Source organism: Lithobates pipiens, unplaced genomic scaffold, assembly GCF_037356315.1.
Source record: "Lithobates pipiens isolate NorthernLeopardFrog02 unplaced genomic scaffold, aLitPip1_a1.2 Scaffold_3, whole genome shotgun sequence".
NCBI classification, from domain to species: Eukaryota; Metazoa; Chordata; class Amphibia; order Anura; family Ranidae; genus Lithobates; species Lithobates pipiens.
In genome coordinates, this window is record NW_027507790.1 from 16,839,805 (window position 1) to 16,856,029 (window position 16,225).

Here is a 16,225-nt window from a genome sequence, read left to right on the forward strand (position 1 = left end):
GAGCGTTATAGTTTAGTATGAGCGGTAGTCATAATCGATCTCCAAGAGTGACACTAAAAACAGAGACTGAGTAAAAAAAGGGGAATAGAATATATATAAAAATAGAATAGGATAAGATAGAATATGTAAAAATATCAGAATCACTCTGATATGAGCGTTATAGTTTAGTATGAGCGGTAGTCATAATCGATCTCCAAGAGTGACACTAAAAACAGAGACTGAGTAAAAAAAGGGGAATAGAATATATATAAAAATAGAATAGGATAAGATAGAATATGTCAAAATATCAGAATCACTCTCAATTTAGGAGAGGACACCGGAAAGGAGATCCAAAATTCACATAATAGTAATTTTAAAACATCCTAACAAAAGAAGCTTATAAATAATGTAGTCAAAAATCACTAATAAAACAATTAAGGTCAAAATCAATATTGAGTCCCTGGGGCGCAAAAGTGTCTAAAGTGAAAATCCATCTAGACTCTGCCTGACTTAGTGTTCTGACCTTATGGCTCCCTCTCCAATGTCTTTTGTAGGGTTCGATAGACAGGGATATAGGCTCGATAGGGAGCCATAAGGTCAGAACACTAAGTCAGGCAGAGTCTAGATGGATTTTCACTTTAGACACTTTTGCGCCCCAGGGACTCAATATTGATTTTGACCTTAATTGTTTTATTAGTGATTTTTGACTACATTATTTATAAGCTTCTTTTGTTAGGATGTTTTAAAATTACTATTATGTGAATTTTGGATCTCCTTTCCGGTGTCCTCTCCTAAATTGAGAGTGATTCTGATATTTTGACATATTCTATCTTATCCTATTCTATTTTTATATATATTCTATTCCCCTTTTTTTACTCAGTCTCTGTTTTTAGTGTCACTCTTGGAGATCGATTATGACTACCGCTCATACTAAACTATAACGCTCATATCAGAGTGATTCTGATATTTTTACATATTCTATCTTATCCTATTCTATTTTTATATATATTCTATTCCCCTTTTTTTACTCAGTCTCTGTTTTTAGTGTCACTCTTGGAGATCGATTATGACTACCGCTCATACTAAACTATAACGCTCATATCAGAGTGATTCTGATATTTTTACATATTCTATCTTATCCTATTCTATTTTTATATATATTCTATTCCCCTTTTTTTAATTAGTCTATGTTTTTAGTGTTACTCTTGGAGATCGATTATGACTCCCGTTAGGACCATCTATGATGGCCGTTATCATGGAATTCTTACATCCTAGTCCAATATATTGTTGATCTCATATACACACAATTTTAGCTATAACTTTTAATTCTTTCCCATACCACTCAGTCTATACACTGGTAGTGATCTAGTAAATAGTCGTAAGTGTGTTTTAGATCACTGTCTCCCTCCTAGACATCACTGCTTTTTAGATGGACCTGTTGATAATTTATATCGCCAATAGCTGATTCCCAATTATTGGCCATGCTATACCACACACCTTAAGATTTTATATAATTATCGATATCTCTTACACATAATAATTTTATGACTATGGTTTTACTAGTGTAGCTTTTATTTTGATTTTATTTAATCACTTTCAATTTTAATATATTCGTCCAGTATTGCCCATACTTTTCTTTCTTGTTGTTTTATGCTAGATGTCATTTTAGAAACGAACGTTATTGCGCAGGTGCGCTAATGAGAAGGGTTGCTCTGTTATTACCTTTGGGGCTGCGCCAATAAGAATAATGTTTCCTGGGTATTTCCCAGCGGGCTATAACAGTTAATGATCATCTACAATAAAAAATACCCCCACAAAATGATCGCAAGTGAGGCTTGCACATTTCCTGCCACTGTCACGTCCGTTGACCATTACTCTATATATATTAGCCCACGAGAAAATGGCCGTAGATGGGGCCACAATGGACTTCACAAAAATGGCTGCTAATTACTGACACTATTTATACGTCCGCCCTTACCCCAGTTGTTATTCCCTGATGAAGTCATTTGACGATACGCGTAGGAACACAATTGGCCAGTAAGGACACCGGAAGTGACGTCCGGAAGCGCGAACGTGACACGCGTTCGTTTAAGTTGTGCTTTTATTATTGTTTTAAATGTGAGTACCTTACCTTCGTTTTATACCCAATAAATTGTGAATACGTACTTCACTATTGGAGTGTTCCCCTTGCTTTCTCTGCATGTTACAACGTGCCCATGGTGAATGAGAGTCCAGGATTACATCACCTACTGAACCTACATTGGACAACAAGCGTCACTTTGGAAATGCTGTTTACCTTACAGCAGTAAGGTAAGGTAATTACTGCACCTAGTGTGAGGATATTATACGCATAGGAGCACTGGTGGAATCCACCCCCTGCTTTTGGAGCACGCAGGATACTGCCTTGTTGATCATCAAATGGACGCATTTTATCACTAAATGGATATGCTCTCCATATAACTATAGTTCACCTTATTTTTGTTTTTGGAATTTTTGCTCAAACACACATTTCACTGCTTATGGACTATTAGTATTTTGTTCAGACACGTGATACACTACACATGGATTATTAGTATTTTGTGTATTCTTTGATCTGTTTTGCACTTTTATAACGACACTCAGTTGTGTTTTTTTTTTTTTTTTTTTTTTTTTTTTTTTTTTTTTTTTTTTTTTTTTTTTTTTTTTGTTTTTTTTTTTTATTTTTTTTTTTTTTTTTTTTTTTTTTTATTTTTTTTTTTTTCATATCATTTATATATTTGGATATATACTTAATATCATCTCACTGTCATCTATAGAGGATTTTTCATATCAAGTTTTTTGTCAAGCGCACAATGTGACCTGGTTTATTGCACTTTAATATTTATGCACATTGTCTGAGCTTATTTAAACATGCAGTTTCACATTTTAGTTTATTTCTGTTTTGGTTGTCACTTGAGTACATGTTAATTTAATTAGATCTAAGTAGTCGGAGCGCAACACCATTTCTTAATCACTATCACTTAATCTGGGGAGGGTGTATACCCCTGCCGGTGTTTTGCTGCAACCCCACTAGTTTTAGGACACATTGGTAGGCGCGAGAATACTTTTACTCTCATATATATATATATATATATATATTTATTTATTTTTTAAGCAGAGGCCCTGGAGAATAAAGTGGTGGGTTTTGGCAGGTTTTTTATGTAACACGGTATTTGCACCGCGTTTTTTCAAGTGTCATTTTTTGGGGAAAAAATATCGTTTTTTTTAAAAAAAAAACACAATACATAACCCATTTTTTTTTTTGTAAAATATAAAAGATGAAGTTACACTGATTAAATACATACCAAACTTGTCACGTTTTAAAATTTCACACTCCTGTGCAACGACAACAAACAACGTAAATTTTTACTATACATAGGTGACCCTTTAAAAGCTTACAGAGGAGGTCTGGTGCTAGAATTACTGCCCATGATCTGACGTTCGCAGTGATATGTCTGCTGTTTGCCTGCAGGACTAAGGTGCACGTTTGCCTTTGTGTGAAAGCAGGGTAGGACAGAAGCACTTTACACTTTTTATTTTTTTATTATTATTTATTTTTATTTATGTAAACATCCTTGTGACAGCAGTAGGCATATGACAGGTCCTCTTCATGGAGAGATCTGGGGTCTGTAAGACCCCAAATCCCTCCTCACCTAAAAGCATTCAAAAACACCAAGATATAATGTCATTGCTTACTATTACGAACAGCCGAACAAAGCCGATTCCGGTTTTGTTCGGCTGTCAGGCCAGCCGGCGGATGCACCGGCTGGTTGCTTGGGTCTCCCAGTGCGATGGGAGAGCCCAGGAGAGCTGCAGAAGGCAGCAGGGAAGCGTCCCCTCACACTGCTTGTAATAGCAATTGAGCGGCTGATGAGCCGCTCCGACTGCCATTACAAGAGGGCCGACAGTCAGCTATAAAAAATGGTAGCAGGGTGATGCCTGTATACCCACTGAAAGTCAGAGGGAAGTGGTTCAAGTCGTAAAGTCAGTGCTCACTATTACTGCCAGCTCCCCTGTTATAACAAGTTTTATTACACAGTGTATTTGTTTTTTTTTTATTCTGCTGCTAAATACCTTTTTTCATATTGCCAATGTGCAGTCACATGACTGCCAGCTGTTCTCCTTTCTCCTTTCTTGATCTAAGATCTACAGAGATAGGCTGAGATCCCTCTCTGTCAGCCACGCAGTCACATCACGATGTGGAATAATGTATTTAGCTGCAGAATTAAAAAGAAAAACACATACACAGTGTATTATATCTTGTTATAACAGAGGGACGGGCAGCAATTGTGAGCACTAACTTTACTGCCACATGGAATAGTGGCAGAAGGGGCAGGTTTGGATATCGGCTCACACACAGGAGCTGACAGGCAGGGAAGGAAAGGGAGAGACTGTGGGCTGACAGGGGCATGTAAACTGACCACGGTATTATGGATCAGCAGCCATGATTATCGTGGCCAGTACACTAAGGGGAACACAGGAGCAGGCAGGATCAACCAGGTTTTATACAGCATAGAAAGGGACACATGACATCGCACAAGCACTATTCAGTTTAACATGCTTTAAAGGATCAGGATCTTTTTTTTTTTTCAGGGTTACAACCTTTTTAACTTCAAATCCAATACACCTAATAGTATGTAAGAGAAAATCCACTCTTAGTTGTCATGGAACATGTGTCCCCACTGAAAGATATCCTCTGTATTGCAGTTCTGGTGAAAGCTCAAAGTTTTGAATTTCTTATCACTTTTTACTGCTGGAAGTAGTCTCGGACAGGGTGAATTTTCTCAGTGAGGACATGGGCAAAAAACCTGTACCCATGATTTCTATTATTAATATATAAGATTGATTAGTTGTTTTTTTTCAGTGCCCCTCTTTCTATGTATTATTTCATCCCATATTTTTTTCCTGTAGCTATATTAGTTGTACCATCACTCATCTTACTTTTGTTGCTTCAGGGCAACAGGAAATGGAAGCTTTTTTTGACGTGGGTAGCATTAGCTAATGATGCCATGGCTATATGTTAAATAATAACTCTAGTTTCCTTTAAAATTGGTTAGATAGACATTTAAATGAATCTAGAATGTCTGCCTTTTTCTGGATATTATTTGAATAGCTAGAATTCAGAGATGCTACTTTCCTTCGTAGTGTAGTGACTAACAAAATGTTATTTTTAAGGTCCTGGAAAACACGAGAACAAGGCTGAGACACATTAGGAGGGCTCCTAATGCACACTGCTCATGCCTTAGTTCTTAGGGAAAGCAATGAAATGGAAAAACTGTACTCGAAAAACAGTCCGATTATTTTTGCACAAGGAACATTGTTAAAAATATATGCAAAAAAAAAAGTTGTTATCCAGTGCAGCCAATCAAACTGCACAATTTTCCTTCATTGGCTTAAAAAACATTTAGGCATACTGCTAAGTGGCTGCTATAGATAATATTTCCAGTTCATAAATTTCTCCAATCATCACAAGAAGTCCAGGCGAAGCATTAGCAAATATGTTATGAAGAAACCCCATAGACCTTTTCATTCTCATTTGTATTATTAGAAGACTGTTATGCAGTTCGTTATACCTTGCATCTCCGCATAAAATATGTGCCAATTAACTGATGTTTTGTGCTCACTCTGAGCTGCTGTACATCACATTTTAGCTCAAAAAATCTTTAAGACAAGCTTGTACAATGTATTCTTCATGTAAAAAAACCTACAAAAACATCAACCTTTCCATACACCAACCATTTTTATGAGAAAGGGTTAAACTATCTTCCATGGTTTTCTACCCCAAAAAAAATCCTGTGTTTGGAGAACAGAATTTCCCAGCATTCTGGCTGGCTTCATTGATTATTGCTATTAAAGGGTGTTTTTGTGAATGCTTGTTATTCTTTGATTATGGCACCTGATACTCCCAGATAATTAAAGCAGTGCCTAATTTGTTTTTGCTTGATGAAATTGCAGTGAGTTTGCTCAGCATAAGTAACCATGCAATCACACAATCATCTAAAATCAAAAGTGGTTTAAAAAAAAAAAATCAGCAGTAAAAAATAAAGGCAAGTATTTCACCCGTAGAGGTCTGTTCATATCAACATGTATCAAATAGAAATATCACTGATCATACTGTTATCCCTCCATCAATTGCAAATACCCGCTGCAATGTCTAAATGGCAGATGGAGTAAGGGTTAAATTATAAAGTGTAGATTTTTTTTTTCATTAATTATAGGGAATTTTTAGCGACAGCAGTTCAGTAATTTTTGTCTCCCCAAGTACTTTTGGGTGGAACCAAATGCCACAGTTCTAAGGCTTTTTGTCTGTTAACAGAAGAATAGAGACAAATGTGTGCTGAACTGACAGCTCTTTCCTCCCCTGTCATTAAATTATTAACTGCCATCTCACAAAATATGGACTTTTTTTTTTTTTTTTTTTTTTAGTAATCAAAAATGCTTTTTTCGAAGACACAAGACATAATTTACCTCTATAATCATTAACGATGCCGCCTGGAATGTTCTGCGTTTTGAAGATTTTTGTCAAGTTTTCATTCTTTCTTTAAACTGCTGTGAAAAAATGTAATCTTTTTGAATAATGGATTTTTTTCAAAAAAGACTGCTAGGTGGCCACAGCTTTGTCGAGAACAACCTTTCACCTGCATAATGTCCGACTTTTATAGATGACTTTTCCCATTTTTCACCCTTTTAATATGATGTCTGCCTGTATGAAACTCTGCCTGGCTATCTGGGATTATTTTTCATAATTTATTAACTCTAAATTTAGAGCATTAGATTAGCACATTCTGGATCATTTCATTAAGTAGTTAAAAAATAAAAAAATAATATTAATAGCCAAAGTAGTTGCACTAGCCAAGCAAAGTTCAATTTACAATAGTGTGCTCTGTTACGATATTAGTTGCTCTGCTTTAGTGCTAGCTGAATAAGCTCATAGATATACCAAATGCACATCAGAAGCTTGAGATAATGTTAAACCACTGTAATACTGGGCATAGTCAGAACAAAATTTGCCCGCTTCAGCAGGGCGCTCCCTGTTCGACATAAGTTGATTGTTCGATTGACTTTGACCTTGAAAACTGTGGTCAGTCAGCGGCTGTAGCTGCTGAACAGTGTATTTTGACAACAGTGGGAGTCGCTGTCCGAATACAGTGTCCCCTTGTTGGGTATTCCCCCATTCACCTTGCTTGTGTGGATGGAGTAATCTGTTTTTTGTTTTGTTTGTTTTTTTTGTTTTGTTTTTCATCCCACTGGCTATGCCGGACTTATAGCTTTCTATTGGGCAGGGATGCTACAACAGGTTATTTGTTCAGAGAAAAGATGGCGAAAAAATCCTAGTTAGCTGATCTTACCTATTAGCCCATTAGTCTTTAGTTGACCATAGACAGCTCACACTTGACCATGGCCCTGTAGGCACCATTCAGCTCGTCAAAGGACTATTTAAAAATTGACTGAGCTAGGTGGAAAATTATTATCATCTGAGCAGTAACTGCATCCTATCATTGTTTGACAGTACCATTGAATCTCCACTGTCAGCAATTGCATCCAGGCACCTGTAGCTGTCCAAATACAATAGCCAGCAGCAGAGCGTTTGATTGTTGGCTCCTCATTTTGCAAATACTAGTTGTCTGGCTGTCATTCTGACTAAGCAATTGAATAGTTTGTTACTTACCCAGAACAAGTATGTACCCCAAGTCTGTGGCTCAGTGTTAAAGTGGGTCCATTTAATAGCTAGACAACAGCCAGGAAAGGCTTTTTTTAAAGATCATATTCCTTCCTTATTTATCCATCTACTCATTCTTCATGGTGAAGCCTATATCTTAGCACTGTTTAAAATAGCCACAGAACCCTACAATGGTTTTAAATGTAGGTATAAACTTTATGTAATGAAATAAATACAGAATCACAATCATACTGATTTATTCTTTTATTTTCCAGGTGAAACTGCCACATCAATGCAGACCACAAGATACCCAAGTCCTTCTGAACTAGATGCCTACGCACAGAAAATTGCAAACAACCCACTGACTATCAAGATCTTCCCCACCAACATCAGGGTCCCCCAGCACAAGCACCTAAATCGGACTGTAAATGGTTATGATACCACAGGCCAGCGTTACAGCCCTTACCCAATACACACAAGTGGCTACCAAGGCCTGCTTGCTATTGTTAAATCTTCTAGCAAGAGTGTAGTGAAGAATGTAGAGGGAAAACGAACTAAGATTTCTGCTGCACAGGTTGGTGTTGCTCCTTACACCATGTCAAGCACTTTAACACAAGGCCAACCTTGCAATGGACAGCTGAGCTATCTTGCAAATCAGAAGCAGTTAGATGCACCAGTGCCACCCAATGTGACTGTGGCAACATCAGTCATTCCTTTAACAGGTAGAAATTTAACACTCCAACAGTCTAATCTGCCCTCCATTCAAAGCATAATTTACCAGATTAACCAACAGTGCCAGGCTCAAGCTTCTCACCAGGCTTGTCAGGGCATAGTGGTTACTAACTCTAGTCCAGCTAAGCAGGGAATGACCAATGGCTTTACTGCAATGACCGGGGGCACTGTGGCTTATGCGGGCACTGTCTTGCAAGACTGTAGAGCAGGCGCTGAGCTGGCACTAGGAACTGCCCCAGTGGTAGCAAAACCTGGATCCTATCAGGATAGCATGGACTACCTAATTTGGCAACAGAAGCAACAACAGCAACAACTTCGGATATACAGTGGAGGCAGTGGTGGTGGTGGAGCAGTCAGCAAGTCACCAGAAGTGTGCCCTGGAGTATCTCGTCCTTATACACTCGCTAGTGCCGTTGAAAAAGTCAGCTCTTCCCCACTGAACTGTGTTGGCATGCATGGTAATTTTTCAGTGGGGCAATACTTTGCTCCCCCATGGAACAGTATCTTGGTCACTCCCACCAGTGACTGTTACAATCCCCAGGAACTTGCCAATGGTCACAGGGATTTGGGGGTACATCCATCAGATGGACTAACCAGCATCCCCAGCAAGACCCTTTGCAATACCTCTATCCTTAGCAGTAGTCTTCAGTCTTTGGAGTATCTTATCAATGACATTCACCCACCTTGTATTAAGGAGCAGATGCTTGGCAAAGGTTATGAAACAGTGTCTGTGCCAAGGCTTCTTGATCATCAGCATGCCCACATCAGACTGCCCATTTACAGATAAAATTCTTGCTTTTTATGTAATGGTGGCCAACACTGGTTGTAATCTGTAAACTAGATTATGCTACTTAGCCCTAAGAAGGTATGTTTGTAAGTGCAGTGGTGGCAGAGGTGGTGTTAGGAAACACCCACTGCTCTGCACCTAGAATGCATAGCATTACAGGTCATTCCCAACCAAGAATGGTTGCCTCTTCCCCGCTTGCCTTTTCTGTTTATGGCAAGTGAAAGGAAGAGAATGGCTCTATCAACACAGGTTTTTCTTTCTTTGTCTCAATCAAACAGTAACAGAGAAAGAGCTACTGGTTGTACCTTCTTGATTCTCCATTTCTTTTTCATTTTGTTGTTTATTTTTGTATTTGTTGAAATCTCAATTCTTGTTTCTATATATGAACGTTGTGTTTAAAAGCAGCAACATTTCTCACCACTGTGGAATAAAAATGAAGGCAGTAGGTTAAGTATTTATTTATGTTATACATGAAGAGATTTCTTTCCCCCCCCCCCCCCCCAAGGTTTTTTTTTCTTTTATTTTGATACCCTTATTTTCAAGTATACGCATTTTATTGTAAAAAAGTTATTTAAATTACCAGCTCAAATTAAAGAATAATATGTATCCCCAAACAAATAACTAAAGTTTTGTTTTAGATATAGTCTTTTATTTTTTTTATATATTTTTCTTACCATGAAGATACATTCTCTGATTGAATACAACATCAAGTAATTATGAGTTATATTTAATGTTTAAATTATTGCTCCATATTCTCATTTTGTGGAATATGACTATGTAACAAAACAAGTTATTCTTTCATGTTTACCTGACCATCGACCAAGCCTACTGCTGTTTTTTGTGTTTGAAATCTGGATTGCAGGTTGATGCTTCATATCCCAGTATAATGATGCTTGTGATCACTAAAATAACTGTTCACTGGGGGGGCTGTGAAAATGTGGGCTGTTCTTAATTTATGTCATGAATTCAGGGGTCTTCCGATATTGAAATTTCACAGGTTAGCAAATATGACCGTTCATCAGTTAGCCAATATAGTTGCCATCTCTGTATGTGATTACTTTGTAGTAAAATATTACATACCAAATATAACACTGTAAAAGGTTAGTTGTAAGAAAAAAACAGGTATTGTAATTTAAAGGACCATGAATCGAAAATACAAGTTGCCTTACGTAGACTGGGAACATTCACAAACACATATGCAAAATGTTGTTTTTTTACATACTTTATTCACTTACAACCAATTGCATAATAGCCATTGGAAGAAATGTAGGGCTCACTGATACCAGGCACTGTGCATTTCAAATTTCAGTAAAATGTACCCACAAGAAATTATGAATTGTTTTAAAAAAAATATCTTTTGTCACCAATTCATTAAAATCTATTGGGGGAACATTTTACATTTTATATTCGTTAACACAAAAAGCTATGTGAGAATTTAGTCCAGTGATTTTTTTTTTAACCATTTATTTTAAAAGAGAAGTTTCAGCCAACAGTGGATGTCACAGAGCCAGTCCAGGCTGGGGAAAGATTGCGACCATATGGTTGGGATCCACCCAGTGTCCTAGACCAGCACCTAGTCCAGCCTCTCAGCAAGCCGCTGAGAGCCTGAGCCAGCTGCTCCCACCCCCTTCACAGCCCAGTGCTCCAGTGAGCGAGGGAGGGGGGCAGTGCAGAGAGATGGTGACAGAGCTCTGAGAGCCGAATGATCAGCGGTCATTGATTGCTCGGTTCTCAGTCTAAGGCCGCGTACACACGCGCGGACTGTTCGCCCAACTTTGTCCGTCCAACAGTTTCGGCAAACAGTCCGCTCAAAATTAGCATGGACGGACATGGCCACACACGACGAACGAACAGTTTGCTGAAACCGTGCGCGATGACGTGAACGGCACGTACGACGGGACGAAAAATACGACGTCCTATACACTGCATTATAGCTTTCGGCGTGAAAATCCTTTCTGAGCATGCGCGCAACTTTGTTTGACGAACAAGCCTACACACGAGCGGGCTGTTCGCTGAAACAAGGTTTCAGCGGACAGTTTTTCGGAAATTCCGTAAAACCTTGTCCGTCCAACTGTCCGCCCACACACGAGCGGACTGTCCGCCCAAACACTGTTCAGCGGACAAAGTTGGGCGAACAGTCCGCCCGTGTGTACGCGACCTTAGAGCTGCTGCATCCACCTAGGTATGCATGATTGTTTAAAAAAATCTCAAACTTCTCTTTTAACAGTAGTAATAAAATAATTTGTGTTTTTTTTTTGTTAGACAGTAAATATGCTTATTAACATAAGGGATTAATAATTAAAACTCTGGTTCTCCATTTCACAGGCAACTTTGCCAAAATTAGAATGTCTGTGTATATATATATATATATATATATATATATATATATATATATATATATATATATATAATAAAAATATTTAACATCTTTTCATCTTTTCAAAAAGTACTCTGTGTCTGATTGGTAATAATTAAGACACATTTTTTGCCATTCACAGCTAATTGCTCAACTTTAATCCTGTTGTGGTCAGTTTGGAAATCACATATTTGTTTGTGAATGTTACATGCTACTTTATAAACTTGTATTTTAACTCAGATGGTATCTTTCTGAAAGCTAAGTATACAGGAAATTGTTGTGGAGTTCTACAAAGAAGGGACCATCGTGCCTTGAAAGTAACAATTTAATAGAGTCCTTTTCCTGTATAGTTTGCCTAAAACTAATTTTATTTGGAACTGCATGAGTTTTTACACTTAAACTTTTAAACTTCCCTGAAAATCATATTACCATATTGGTAAAAGGGTCATGAATTCCTGGGTATACCTAGTAAAGTAAAATATACTACAAGTAATATGTGATTTATACATATTTTTGTTTTTCCAACCTGCTGATTCTTTTCTTTATCCTTGTTCTTTTTTTCTTGACAACTATTTATGTGGTATATTTGACAGAACTCTTCTCTGGATACAAACAGAAAAGAGCAGTTCTGTCAGCTGCACAGTGGAAAACAATGTCAGTGGATGACTTTGCCAGTTTGGTGGACCATTTAGCCAGAAACCTCTTTTCTTTTTCTTTTTTTTTTGTCAGTTCCAATATACTGCTAAAGGAAACTGTTTATTTTTTTAAGTTTACTTTTAGTCTGTGGTTACTAAAACCAAAATTATCTCTTTATAGAAACTACAGTAATTTTTTTTTCATTTTGCAATGCACAACTGCAGTGCTGTAATAATAGTTTCAAATGATTGATTATCCCTCCCGCAGAGATTAACTGATCTGATCTCCATATAGCTCTCCTGTAGCATCCAAATCCAGGGTGCCAATACCTAACCAGCTTACTAGTAACTGGTTGCCCCCAGCAATGTCACTAAGCAATAATAAGGTGCTTAGTGTGAGAGAGAGTCGGAGACAAGTAGGCTGGTTGGATCCTGGAACCTACATTTTTAGAGTAGTGAAGTACTACCCAGAGATCAGATGCTTCCTGCAGGTGCCTACTATTAAAAGATAGGTTCAGGTTTAGCAACATGTATGTATGTCAACTGTATTTAGAGTGTAACATGTTGCTATGCATTCATTCACAGCAATCTGTGAATGAACAAACAACAAGTCCTGTCTGTCACTGCTGCAGATGGCTTGTAGTTCTCAATGGACTGTAAGAACACTGATCAGTGCTTTCATATTCCATTGTTCAGTTTTCAAACTGAAAGCCTGTACAGAAGTACAGGAAGAAAACTAGAATGTCTGCACTTTGCACCTGCAATCCACTGATCGATGGGCGCAATGCTTTGCAGGCTCCTGTGTTATGAATATAATATTTTTTTGCCTTCATAAACATTTGGATTGATTATTTTGTTAAAAAGTTGAACTTATCTTTTAATGGCATGTAAGAATATTCCTAAAATCCCCCCTATCTTTGCTTTTAGGGGAAAAATAGAGCAGGTTAACTATAAGAATCTGGGAGGATAGTAACCTATTTCTTTTTCATTTATCCAATTTTATTCTTTTTTAATGTTTTTTTTATTTTTGTTCTGATTTTTTTTTTTTATCTGAAATTGTTAAAAATAGGCTAGACTGTAGATCATAATCTTTCACAAGACATAATTGATTTGGCTCCCCCTACTCGATCAGTTTAATTAATCCACAATGCGTTCAAGTCTCTTTGGTGATGAAATGTTTAATTTATGGAAACCAGAGATTAGTCCTTTTATTGTGACTTTTTTTTTCTTTCTCTTTCCATTGAATCTGTGGTGTTTTAGCCCAGTAAATGTAAGCGTTGCACTCAAACACATGCTTACACAAGATTGTGCTAAGGATGCAAATGGGTGTTCGGATTCATTGTTGCTGCTATTAACAGCTGAATACATTGCTCTTCTACTCTGAAACACAATAATAAACATATATATTATCCAAAAAATCTATATAATCATGCCAGTGTTGCTTTACTGGATAAAATAAATTAATTTTGCTACTCTGTCAGAAAAGGTTGGCAGAAAATAAATGAATTAAAAAGGATGGTAACGTGATTTTTTTTTTTAGGCCATAACTTGCACTAGTAAAAATGTAGATCAGAAGAGAGAATGCAGGAGGTTATTTAAAGTAAATACAAAATAATAAAAATACTTGAAAACTTGAATATAATTTTTGTAGTGTAATAATATTGTTTAAATTTACATGTTGGCTGCTAAAGAAAAAAAAAAAACTAAGAACATTTCCTCATACGTCAATCTTTTTTTTTTTTTTGCTCAAAAAATTGGATCTGCAAGAATTAGTTGGCCACTTCTGCCATCATAAAAAATGTTTAATTGGTTTACATCTGGACTTATTTTTTCAATATTTCAAATAGATAATAGACCAGAAACTGAGTCATTTGATGTTAGGGTGTGCAACCTGTGAACATGAATCACTTTTATCTATTACAATGACGTCATTGTACGAGGCTAGCAGTATAAGTTGTACCATTCAATCTGTGTATGTACAGTAATCTGTTTTTTTCCCCTTGAACCCGATAAAGTTATTGCTGTGAACAAAATGATGGAAAAACTATACTGGTAGCAAACCTGAACTATCACACATGCCTGCAGCTTTTTTTTACTAAGTATTGCAGGAGCTATGAATTCCCTTTTCTGTTTAATGCCACATCTTTTGGTCTGGATGCACATCACAATGTTAGACCAGCAAAGGGGCCTGGGAGATGGTGGGCTGAATGTCATATTTCCTGCTGAACTTGGTATATGCATAATATTCCAGGTTTCAAGCCTCATGTTTTTTTTTGTTTTGTTTTTTAAAGGGTGGGGGCAGGGATCATGCAGGAATGTATGGGCACCTCTATATCCAGTTTGGGATTCAGAAGATAATGACACAATTACCTTAATGTCTACATGGCAGTGACTCTGAGAACCATACTTAGTTGTTGTAATGAGAAATAAGTTCACCTATGTCAGGTTTTGATAGTTATTTGGGCCCCTGTTATCAAAATTCTGGATATTTATAAAGTGGAAAAAGTCTCCAAACACCCAAGGACACATTTACGCTTTAGCCCTCTACCCCTCTCAATTAGTGCCTACAAAAATAAAGTGTTTTTGTTGTGATTATAATACATGGACCTTCAGTTTATGTAGCCCACATGAATGTACCACTTAGGGTTCATGCACGGGATGAATTTTTTTTTTTTTTACCACCTATGTTATTGGGTGCTTCACACCCTACATTTACCTTTATAAAAAAAAGCACATAACTAGATGACATTTGTGGTCAGGATTTTCAGATTTGTCTTTGTGCATGAGCTGTTAAGGACCATTTTTCTTACATAAGGGTGCACTTACTGTAAAGTCTGGCGCATTCAGTACAAAACTGAATAATCTTTTGTAGATTGCTGTTAGCACACACTTGTACACACTTGTACAGTATTGTGACCAATAATTACTTAGCAAGTAGGGCACATGAAGATATTATCCTTTCCTCTACTGGTATCTAGTACTTAAAAGAGGGGGACTTCCAGATTCTTACTTAGAACATCTTTTTCTACAGTTACTACTTTTTTTTACATTTCATTACTTTTGCTGAATGGTTTTTATTCTCCAAACTTTTTCACCCTTGGTCTTAAAGTGTAACTAAAATGATGGCTACATTGAACAGCCTAGCAAGTCATAAGTAATTTTGCATCTGTAAAAGCAGAGAAAATACACTGTATGTGTCAACAGGTTGAGGTGGTAAGGCCATTGTGTGGATGTTTTTTTTTTTTTTTAGGAGACCCCCTTTTTCCTACTGCACGGCATCCCCCTTATACAATATATAGGGTGCCAATGAATATCAACACTGTTCCACCCATACAGGTATATTTTAAGGATTTGCCAGCATATCATCAGTCTAAAGCAACCATCACATTTTTGTTTCATTAAACTTTAAACTTCAATCTACAGGTCATTCTATAAATTCATACAACATAAACACCTGTATTTTTAGCTATTTCTTTTCAGTTACACATGAACGAGTTACTTTTTACATACAGCCCTTATCTCCTTACCATCACTTTTCTAAACCAGTCCCTTCTAATGAATCTTTGAACAGTTGCTAATTTTAAAGTGCACACCAGCCTATTTTATTTATTTGTCCTTTCAAGAGTTCGGTATTGGAAAGTGTCAAATTTAGCAATACATCCATTCCTATTTCACTACACTGAAAACTGATGGGATCACATTGATTGAAGGGTTGCTCTCTCCTGCATACAGGCCACTGTGAATTCTGCACTACAATTGTTCTGAAAATCTAAAGCTAAAAACATGTACCTTCTGATATTGCTTTCCCAGAGTAAAACTGAAATATTATTTGAACTTTGTCTCCTGTCTGTTTCATTTCAATTTCCTGTATTTATTGTACAGTTTATTAAAAGTGCAATTTATCTACTGAAATAAGTGATGTTTACTTTATTTGGAAATATATTACTTTGGGGACTTTGAAATAACAATGTGGTAAATAGCATAAACCTCATTACGAAACATTTCCTGCCTTGAACAAGTCACTCTGGGAAATCCTTGTAATTGTAAAAAGGCATATT

At 36.9% G+C, this 16,225-nt stretch overlaps 1 protein-coding gene across 2 annotated transcripts in view; it reads left to right on the plus strand.

Annotated features, from left to right (window-relative positions):
* FAM222A (family with sequence similarity 222 member A) overlaps positions 1-16,001 on the plus strand; it is a 126,967-nt gene extending 110,966 nt beyond the window's left edge. For both annotated transcript variants that reach the window (XM_077461326.1, XM_077461327.1), the window contains exon 3: positions 7,933-16,001. In XM_077461326.1, the coding sequence (XP_077317452.1) occupies positions 7,933-9,176 (1,244 nt within the window). In that variant the 3' untranslated portion in view covers positions 9,177-16,001. The remainder of the gene's footprint in view (positions 1-7,932) is intronic.
* Positions 16,002-16,225: the final 224 nt, after the last annotated feature.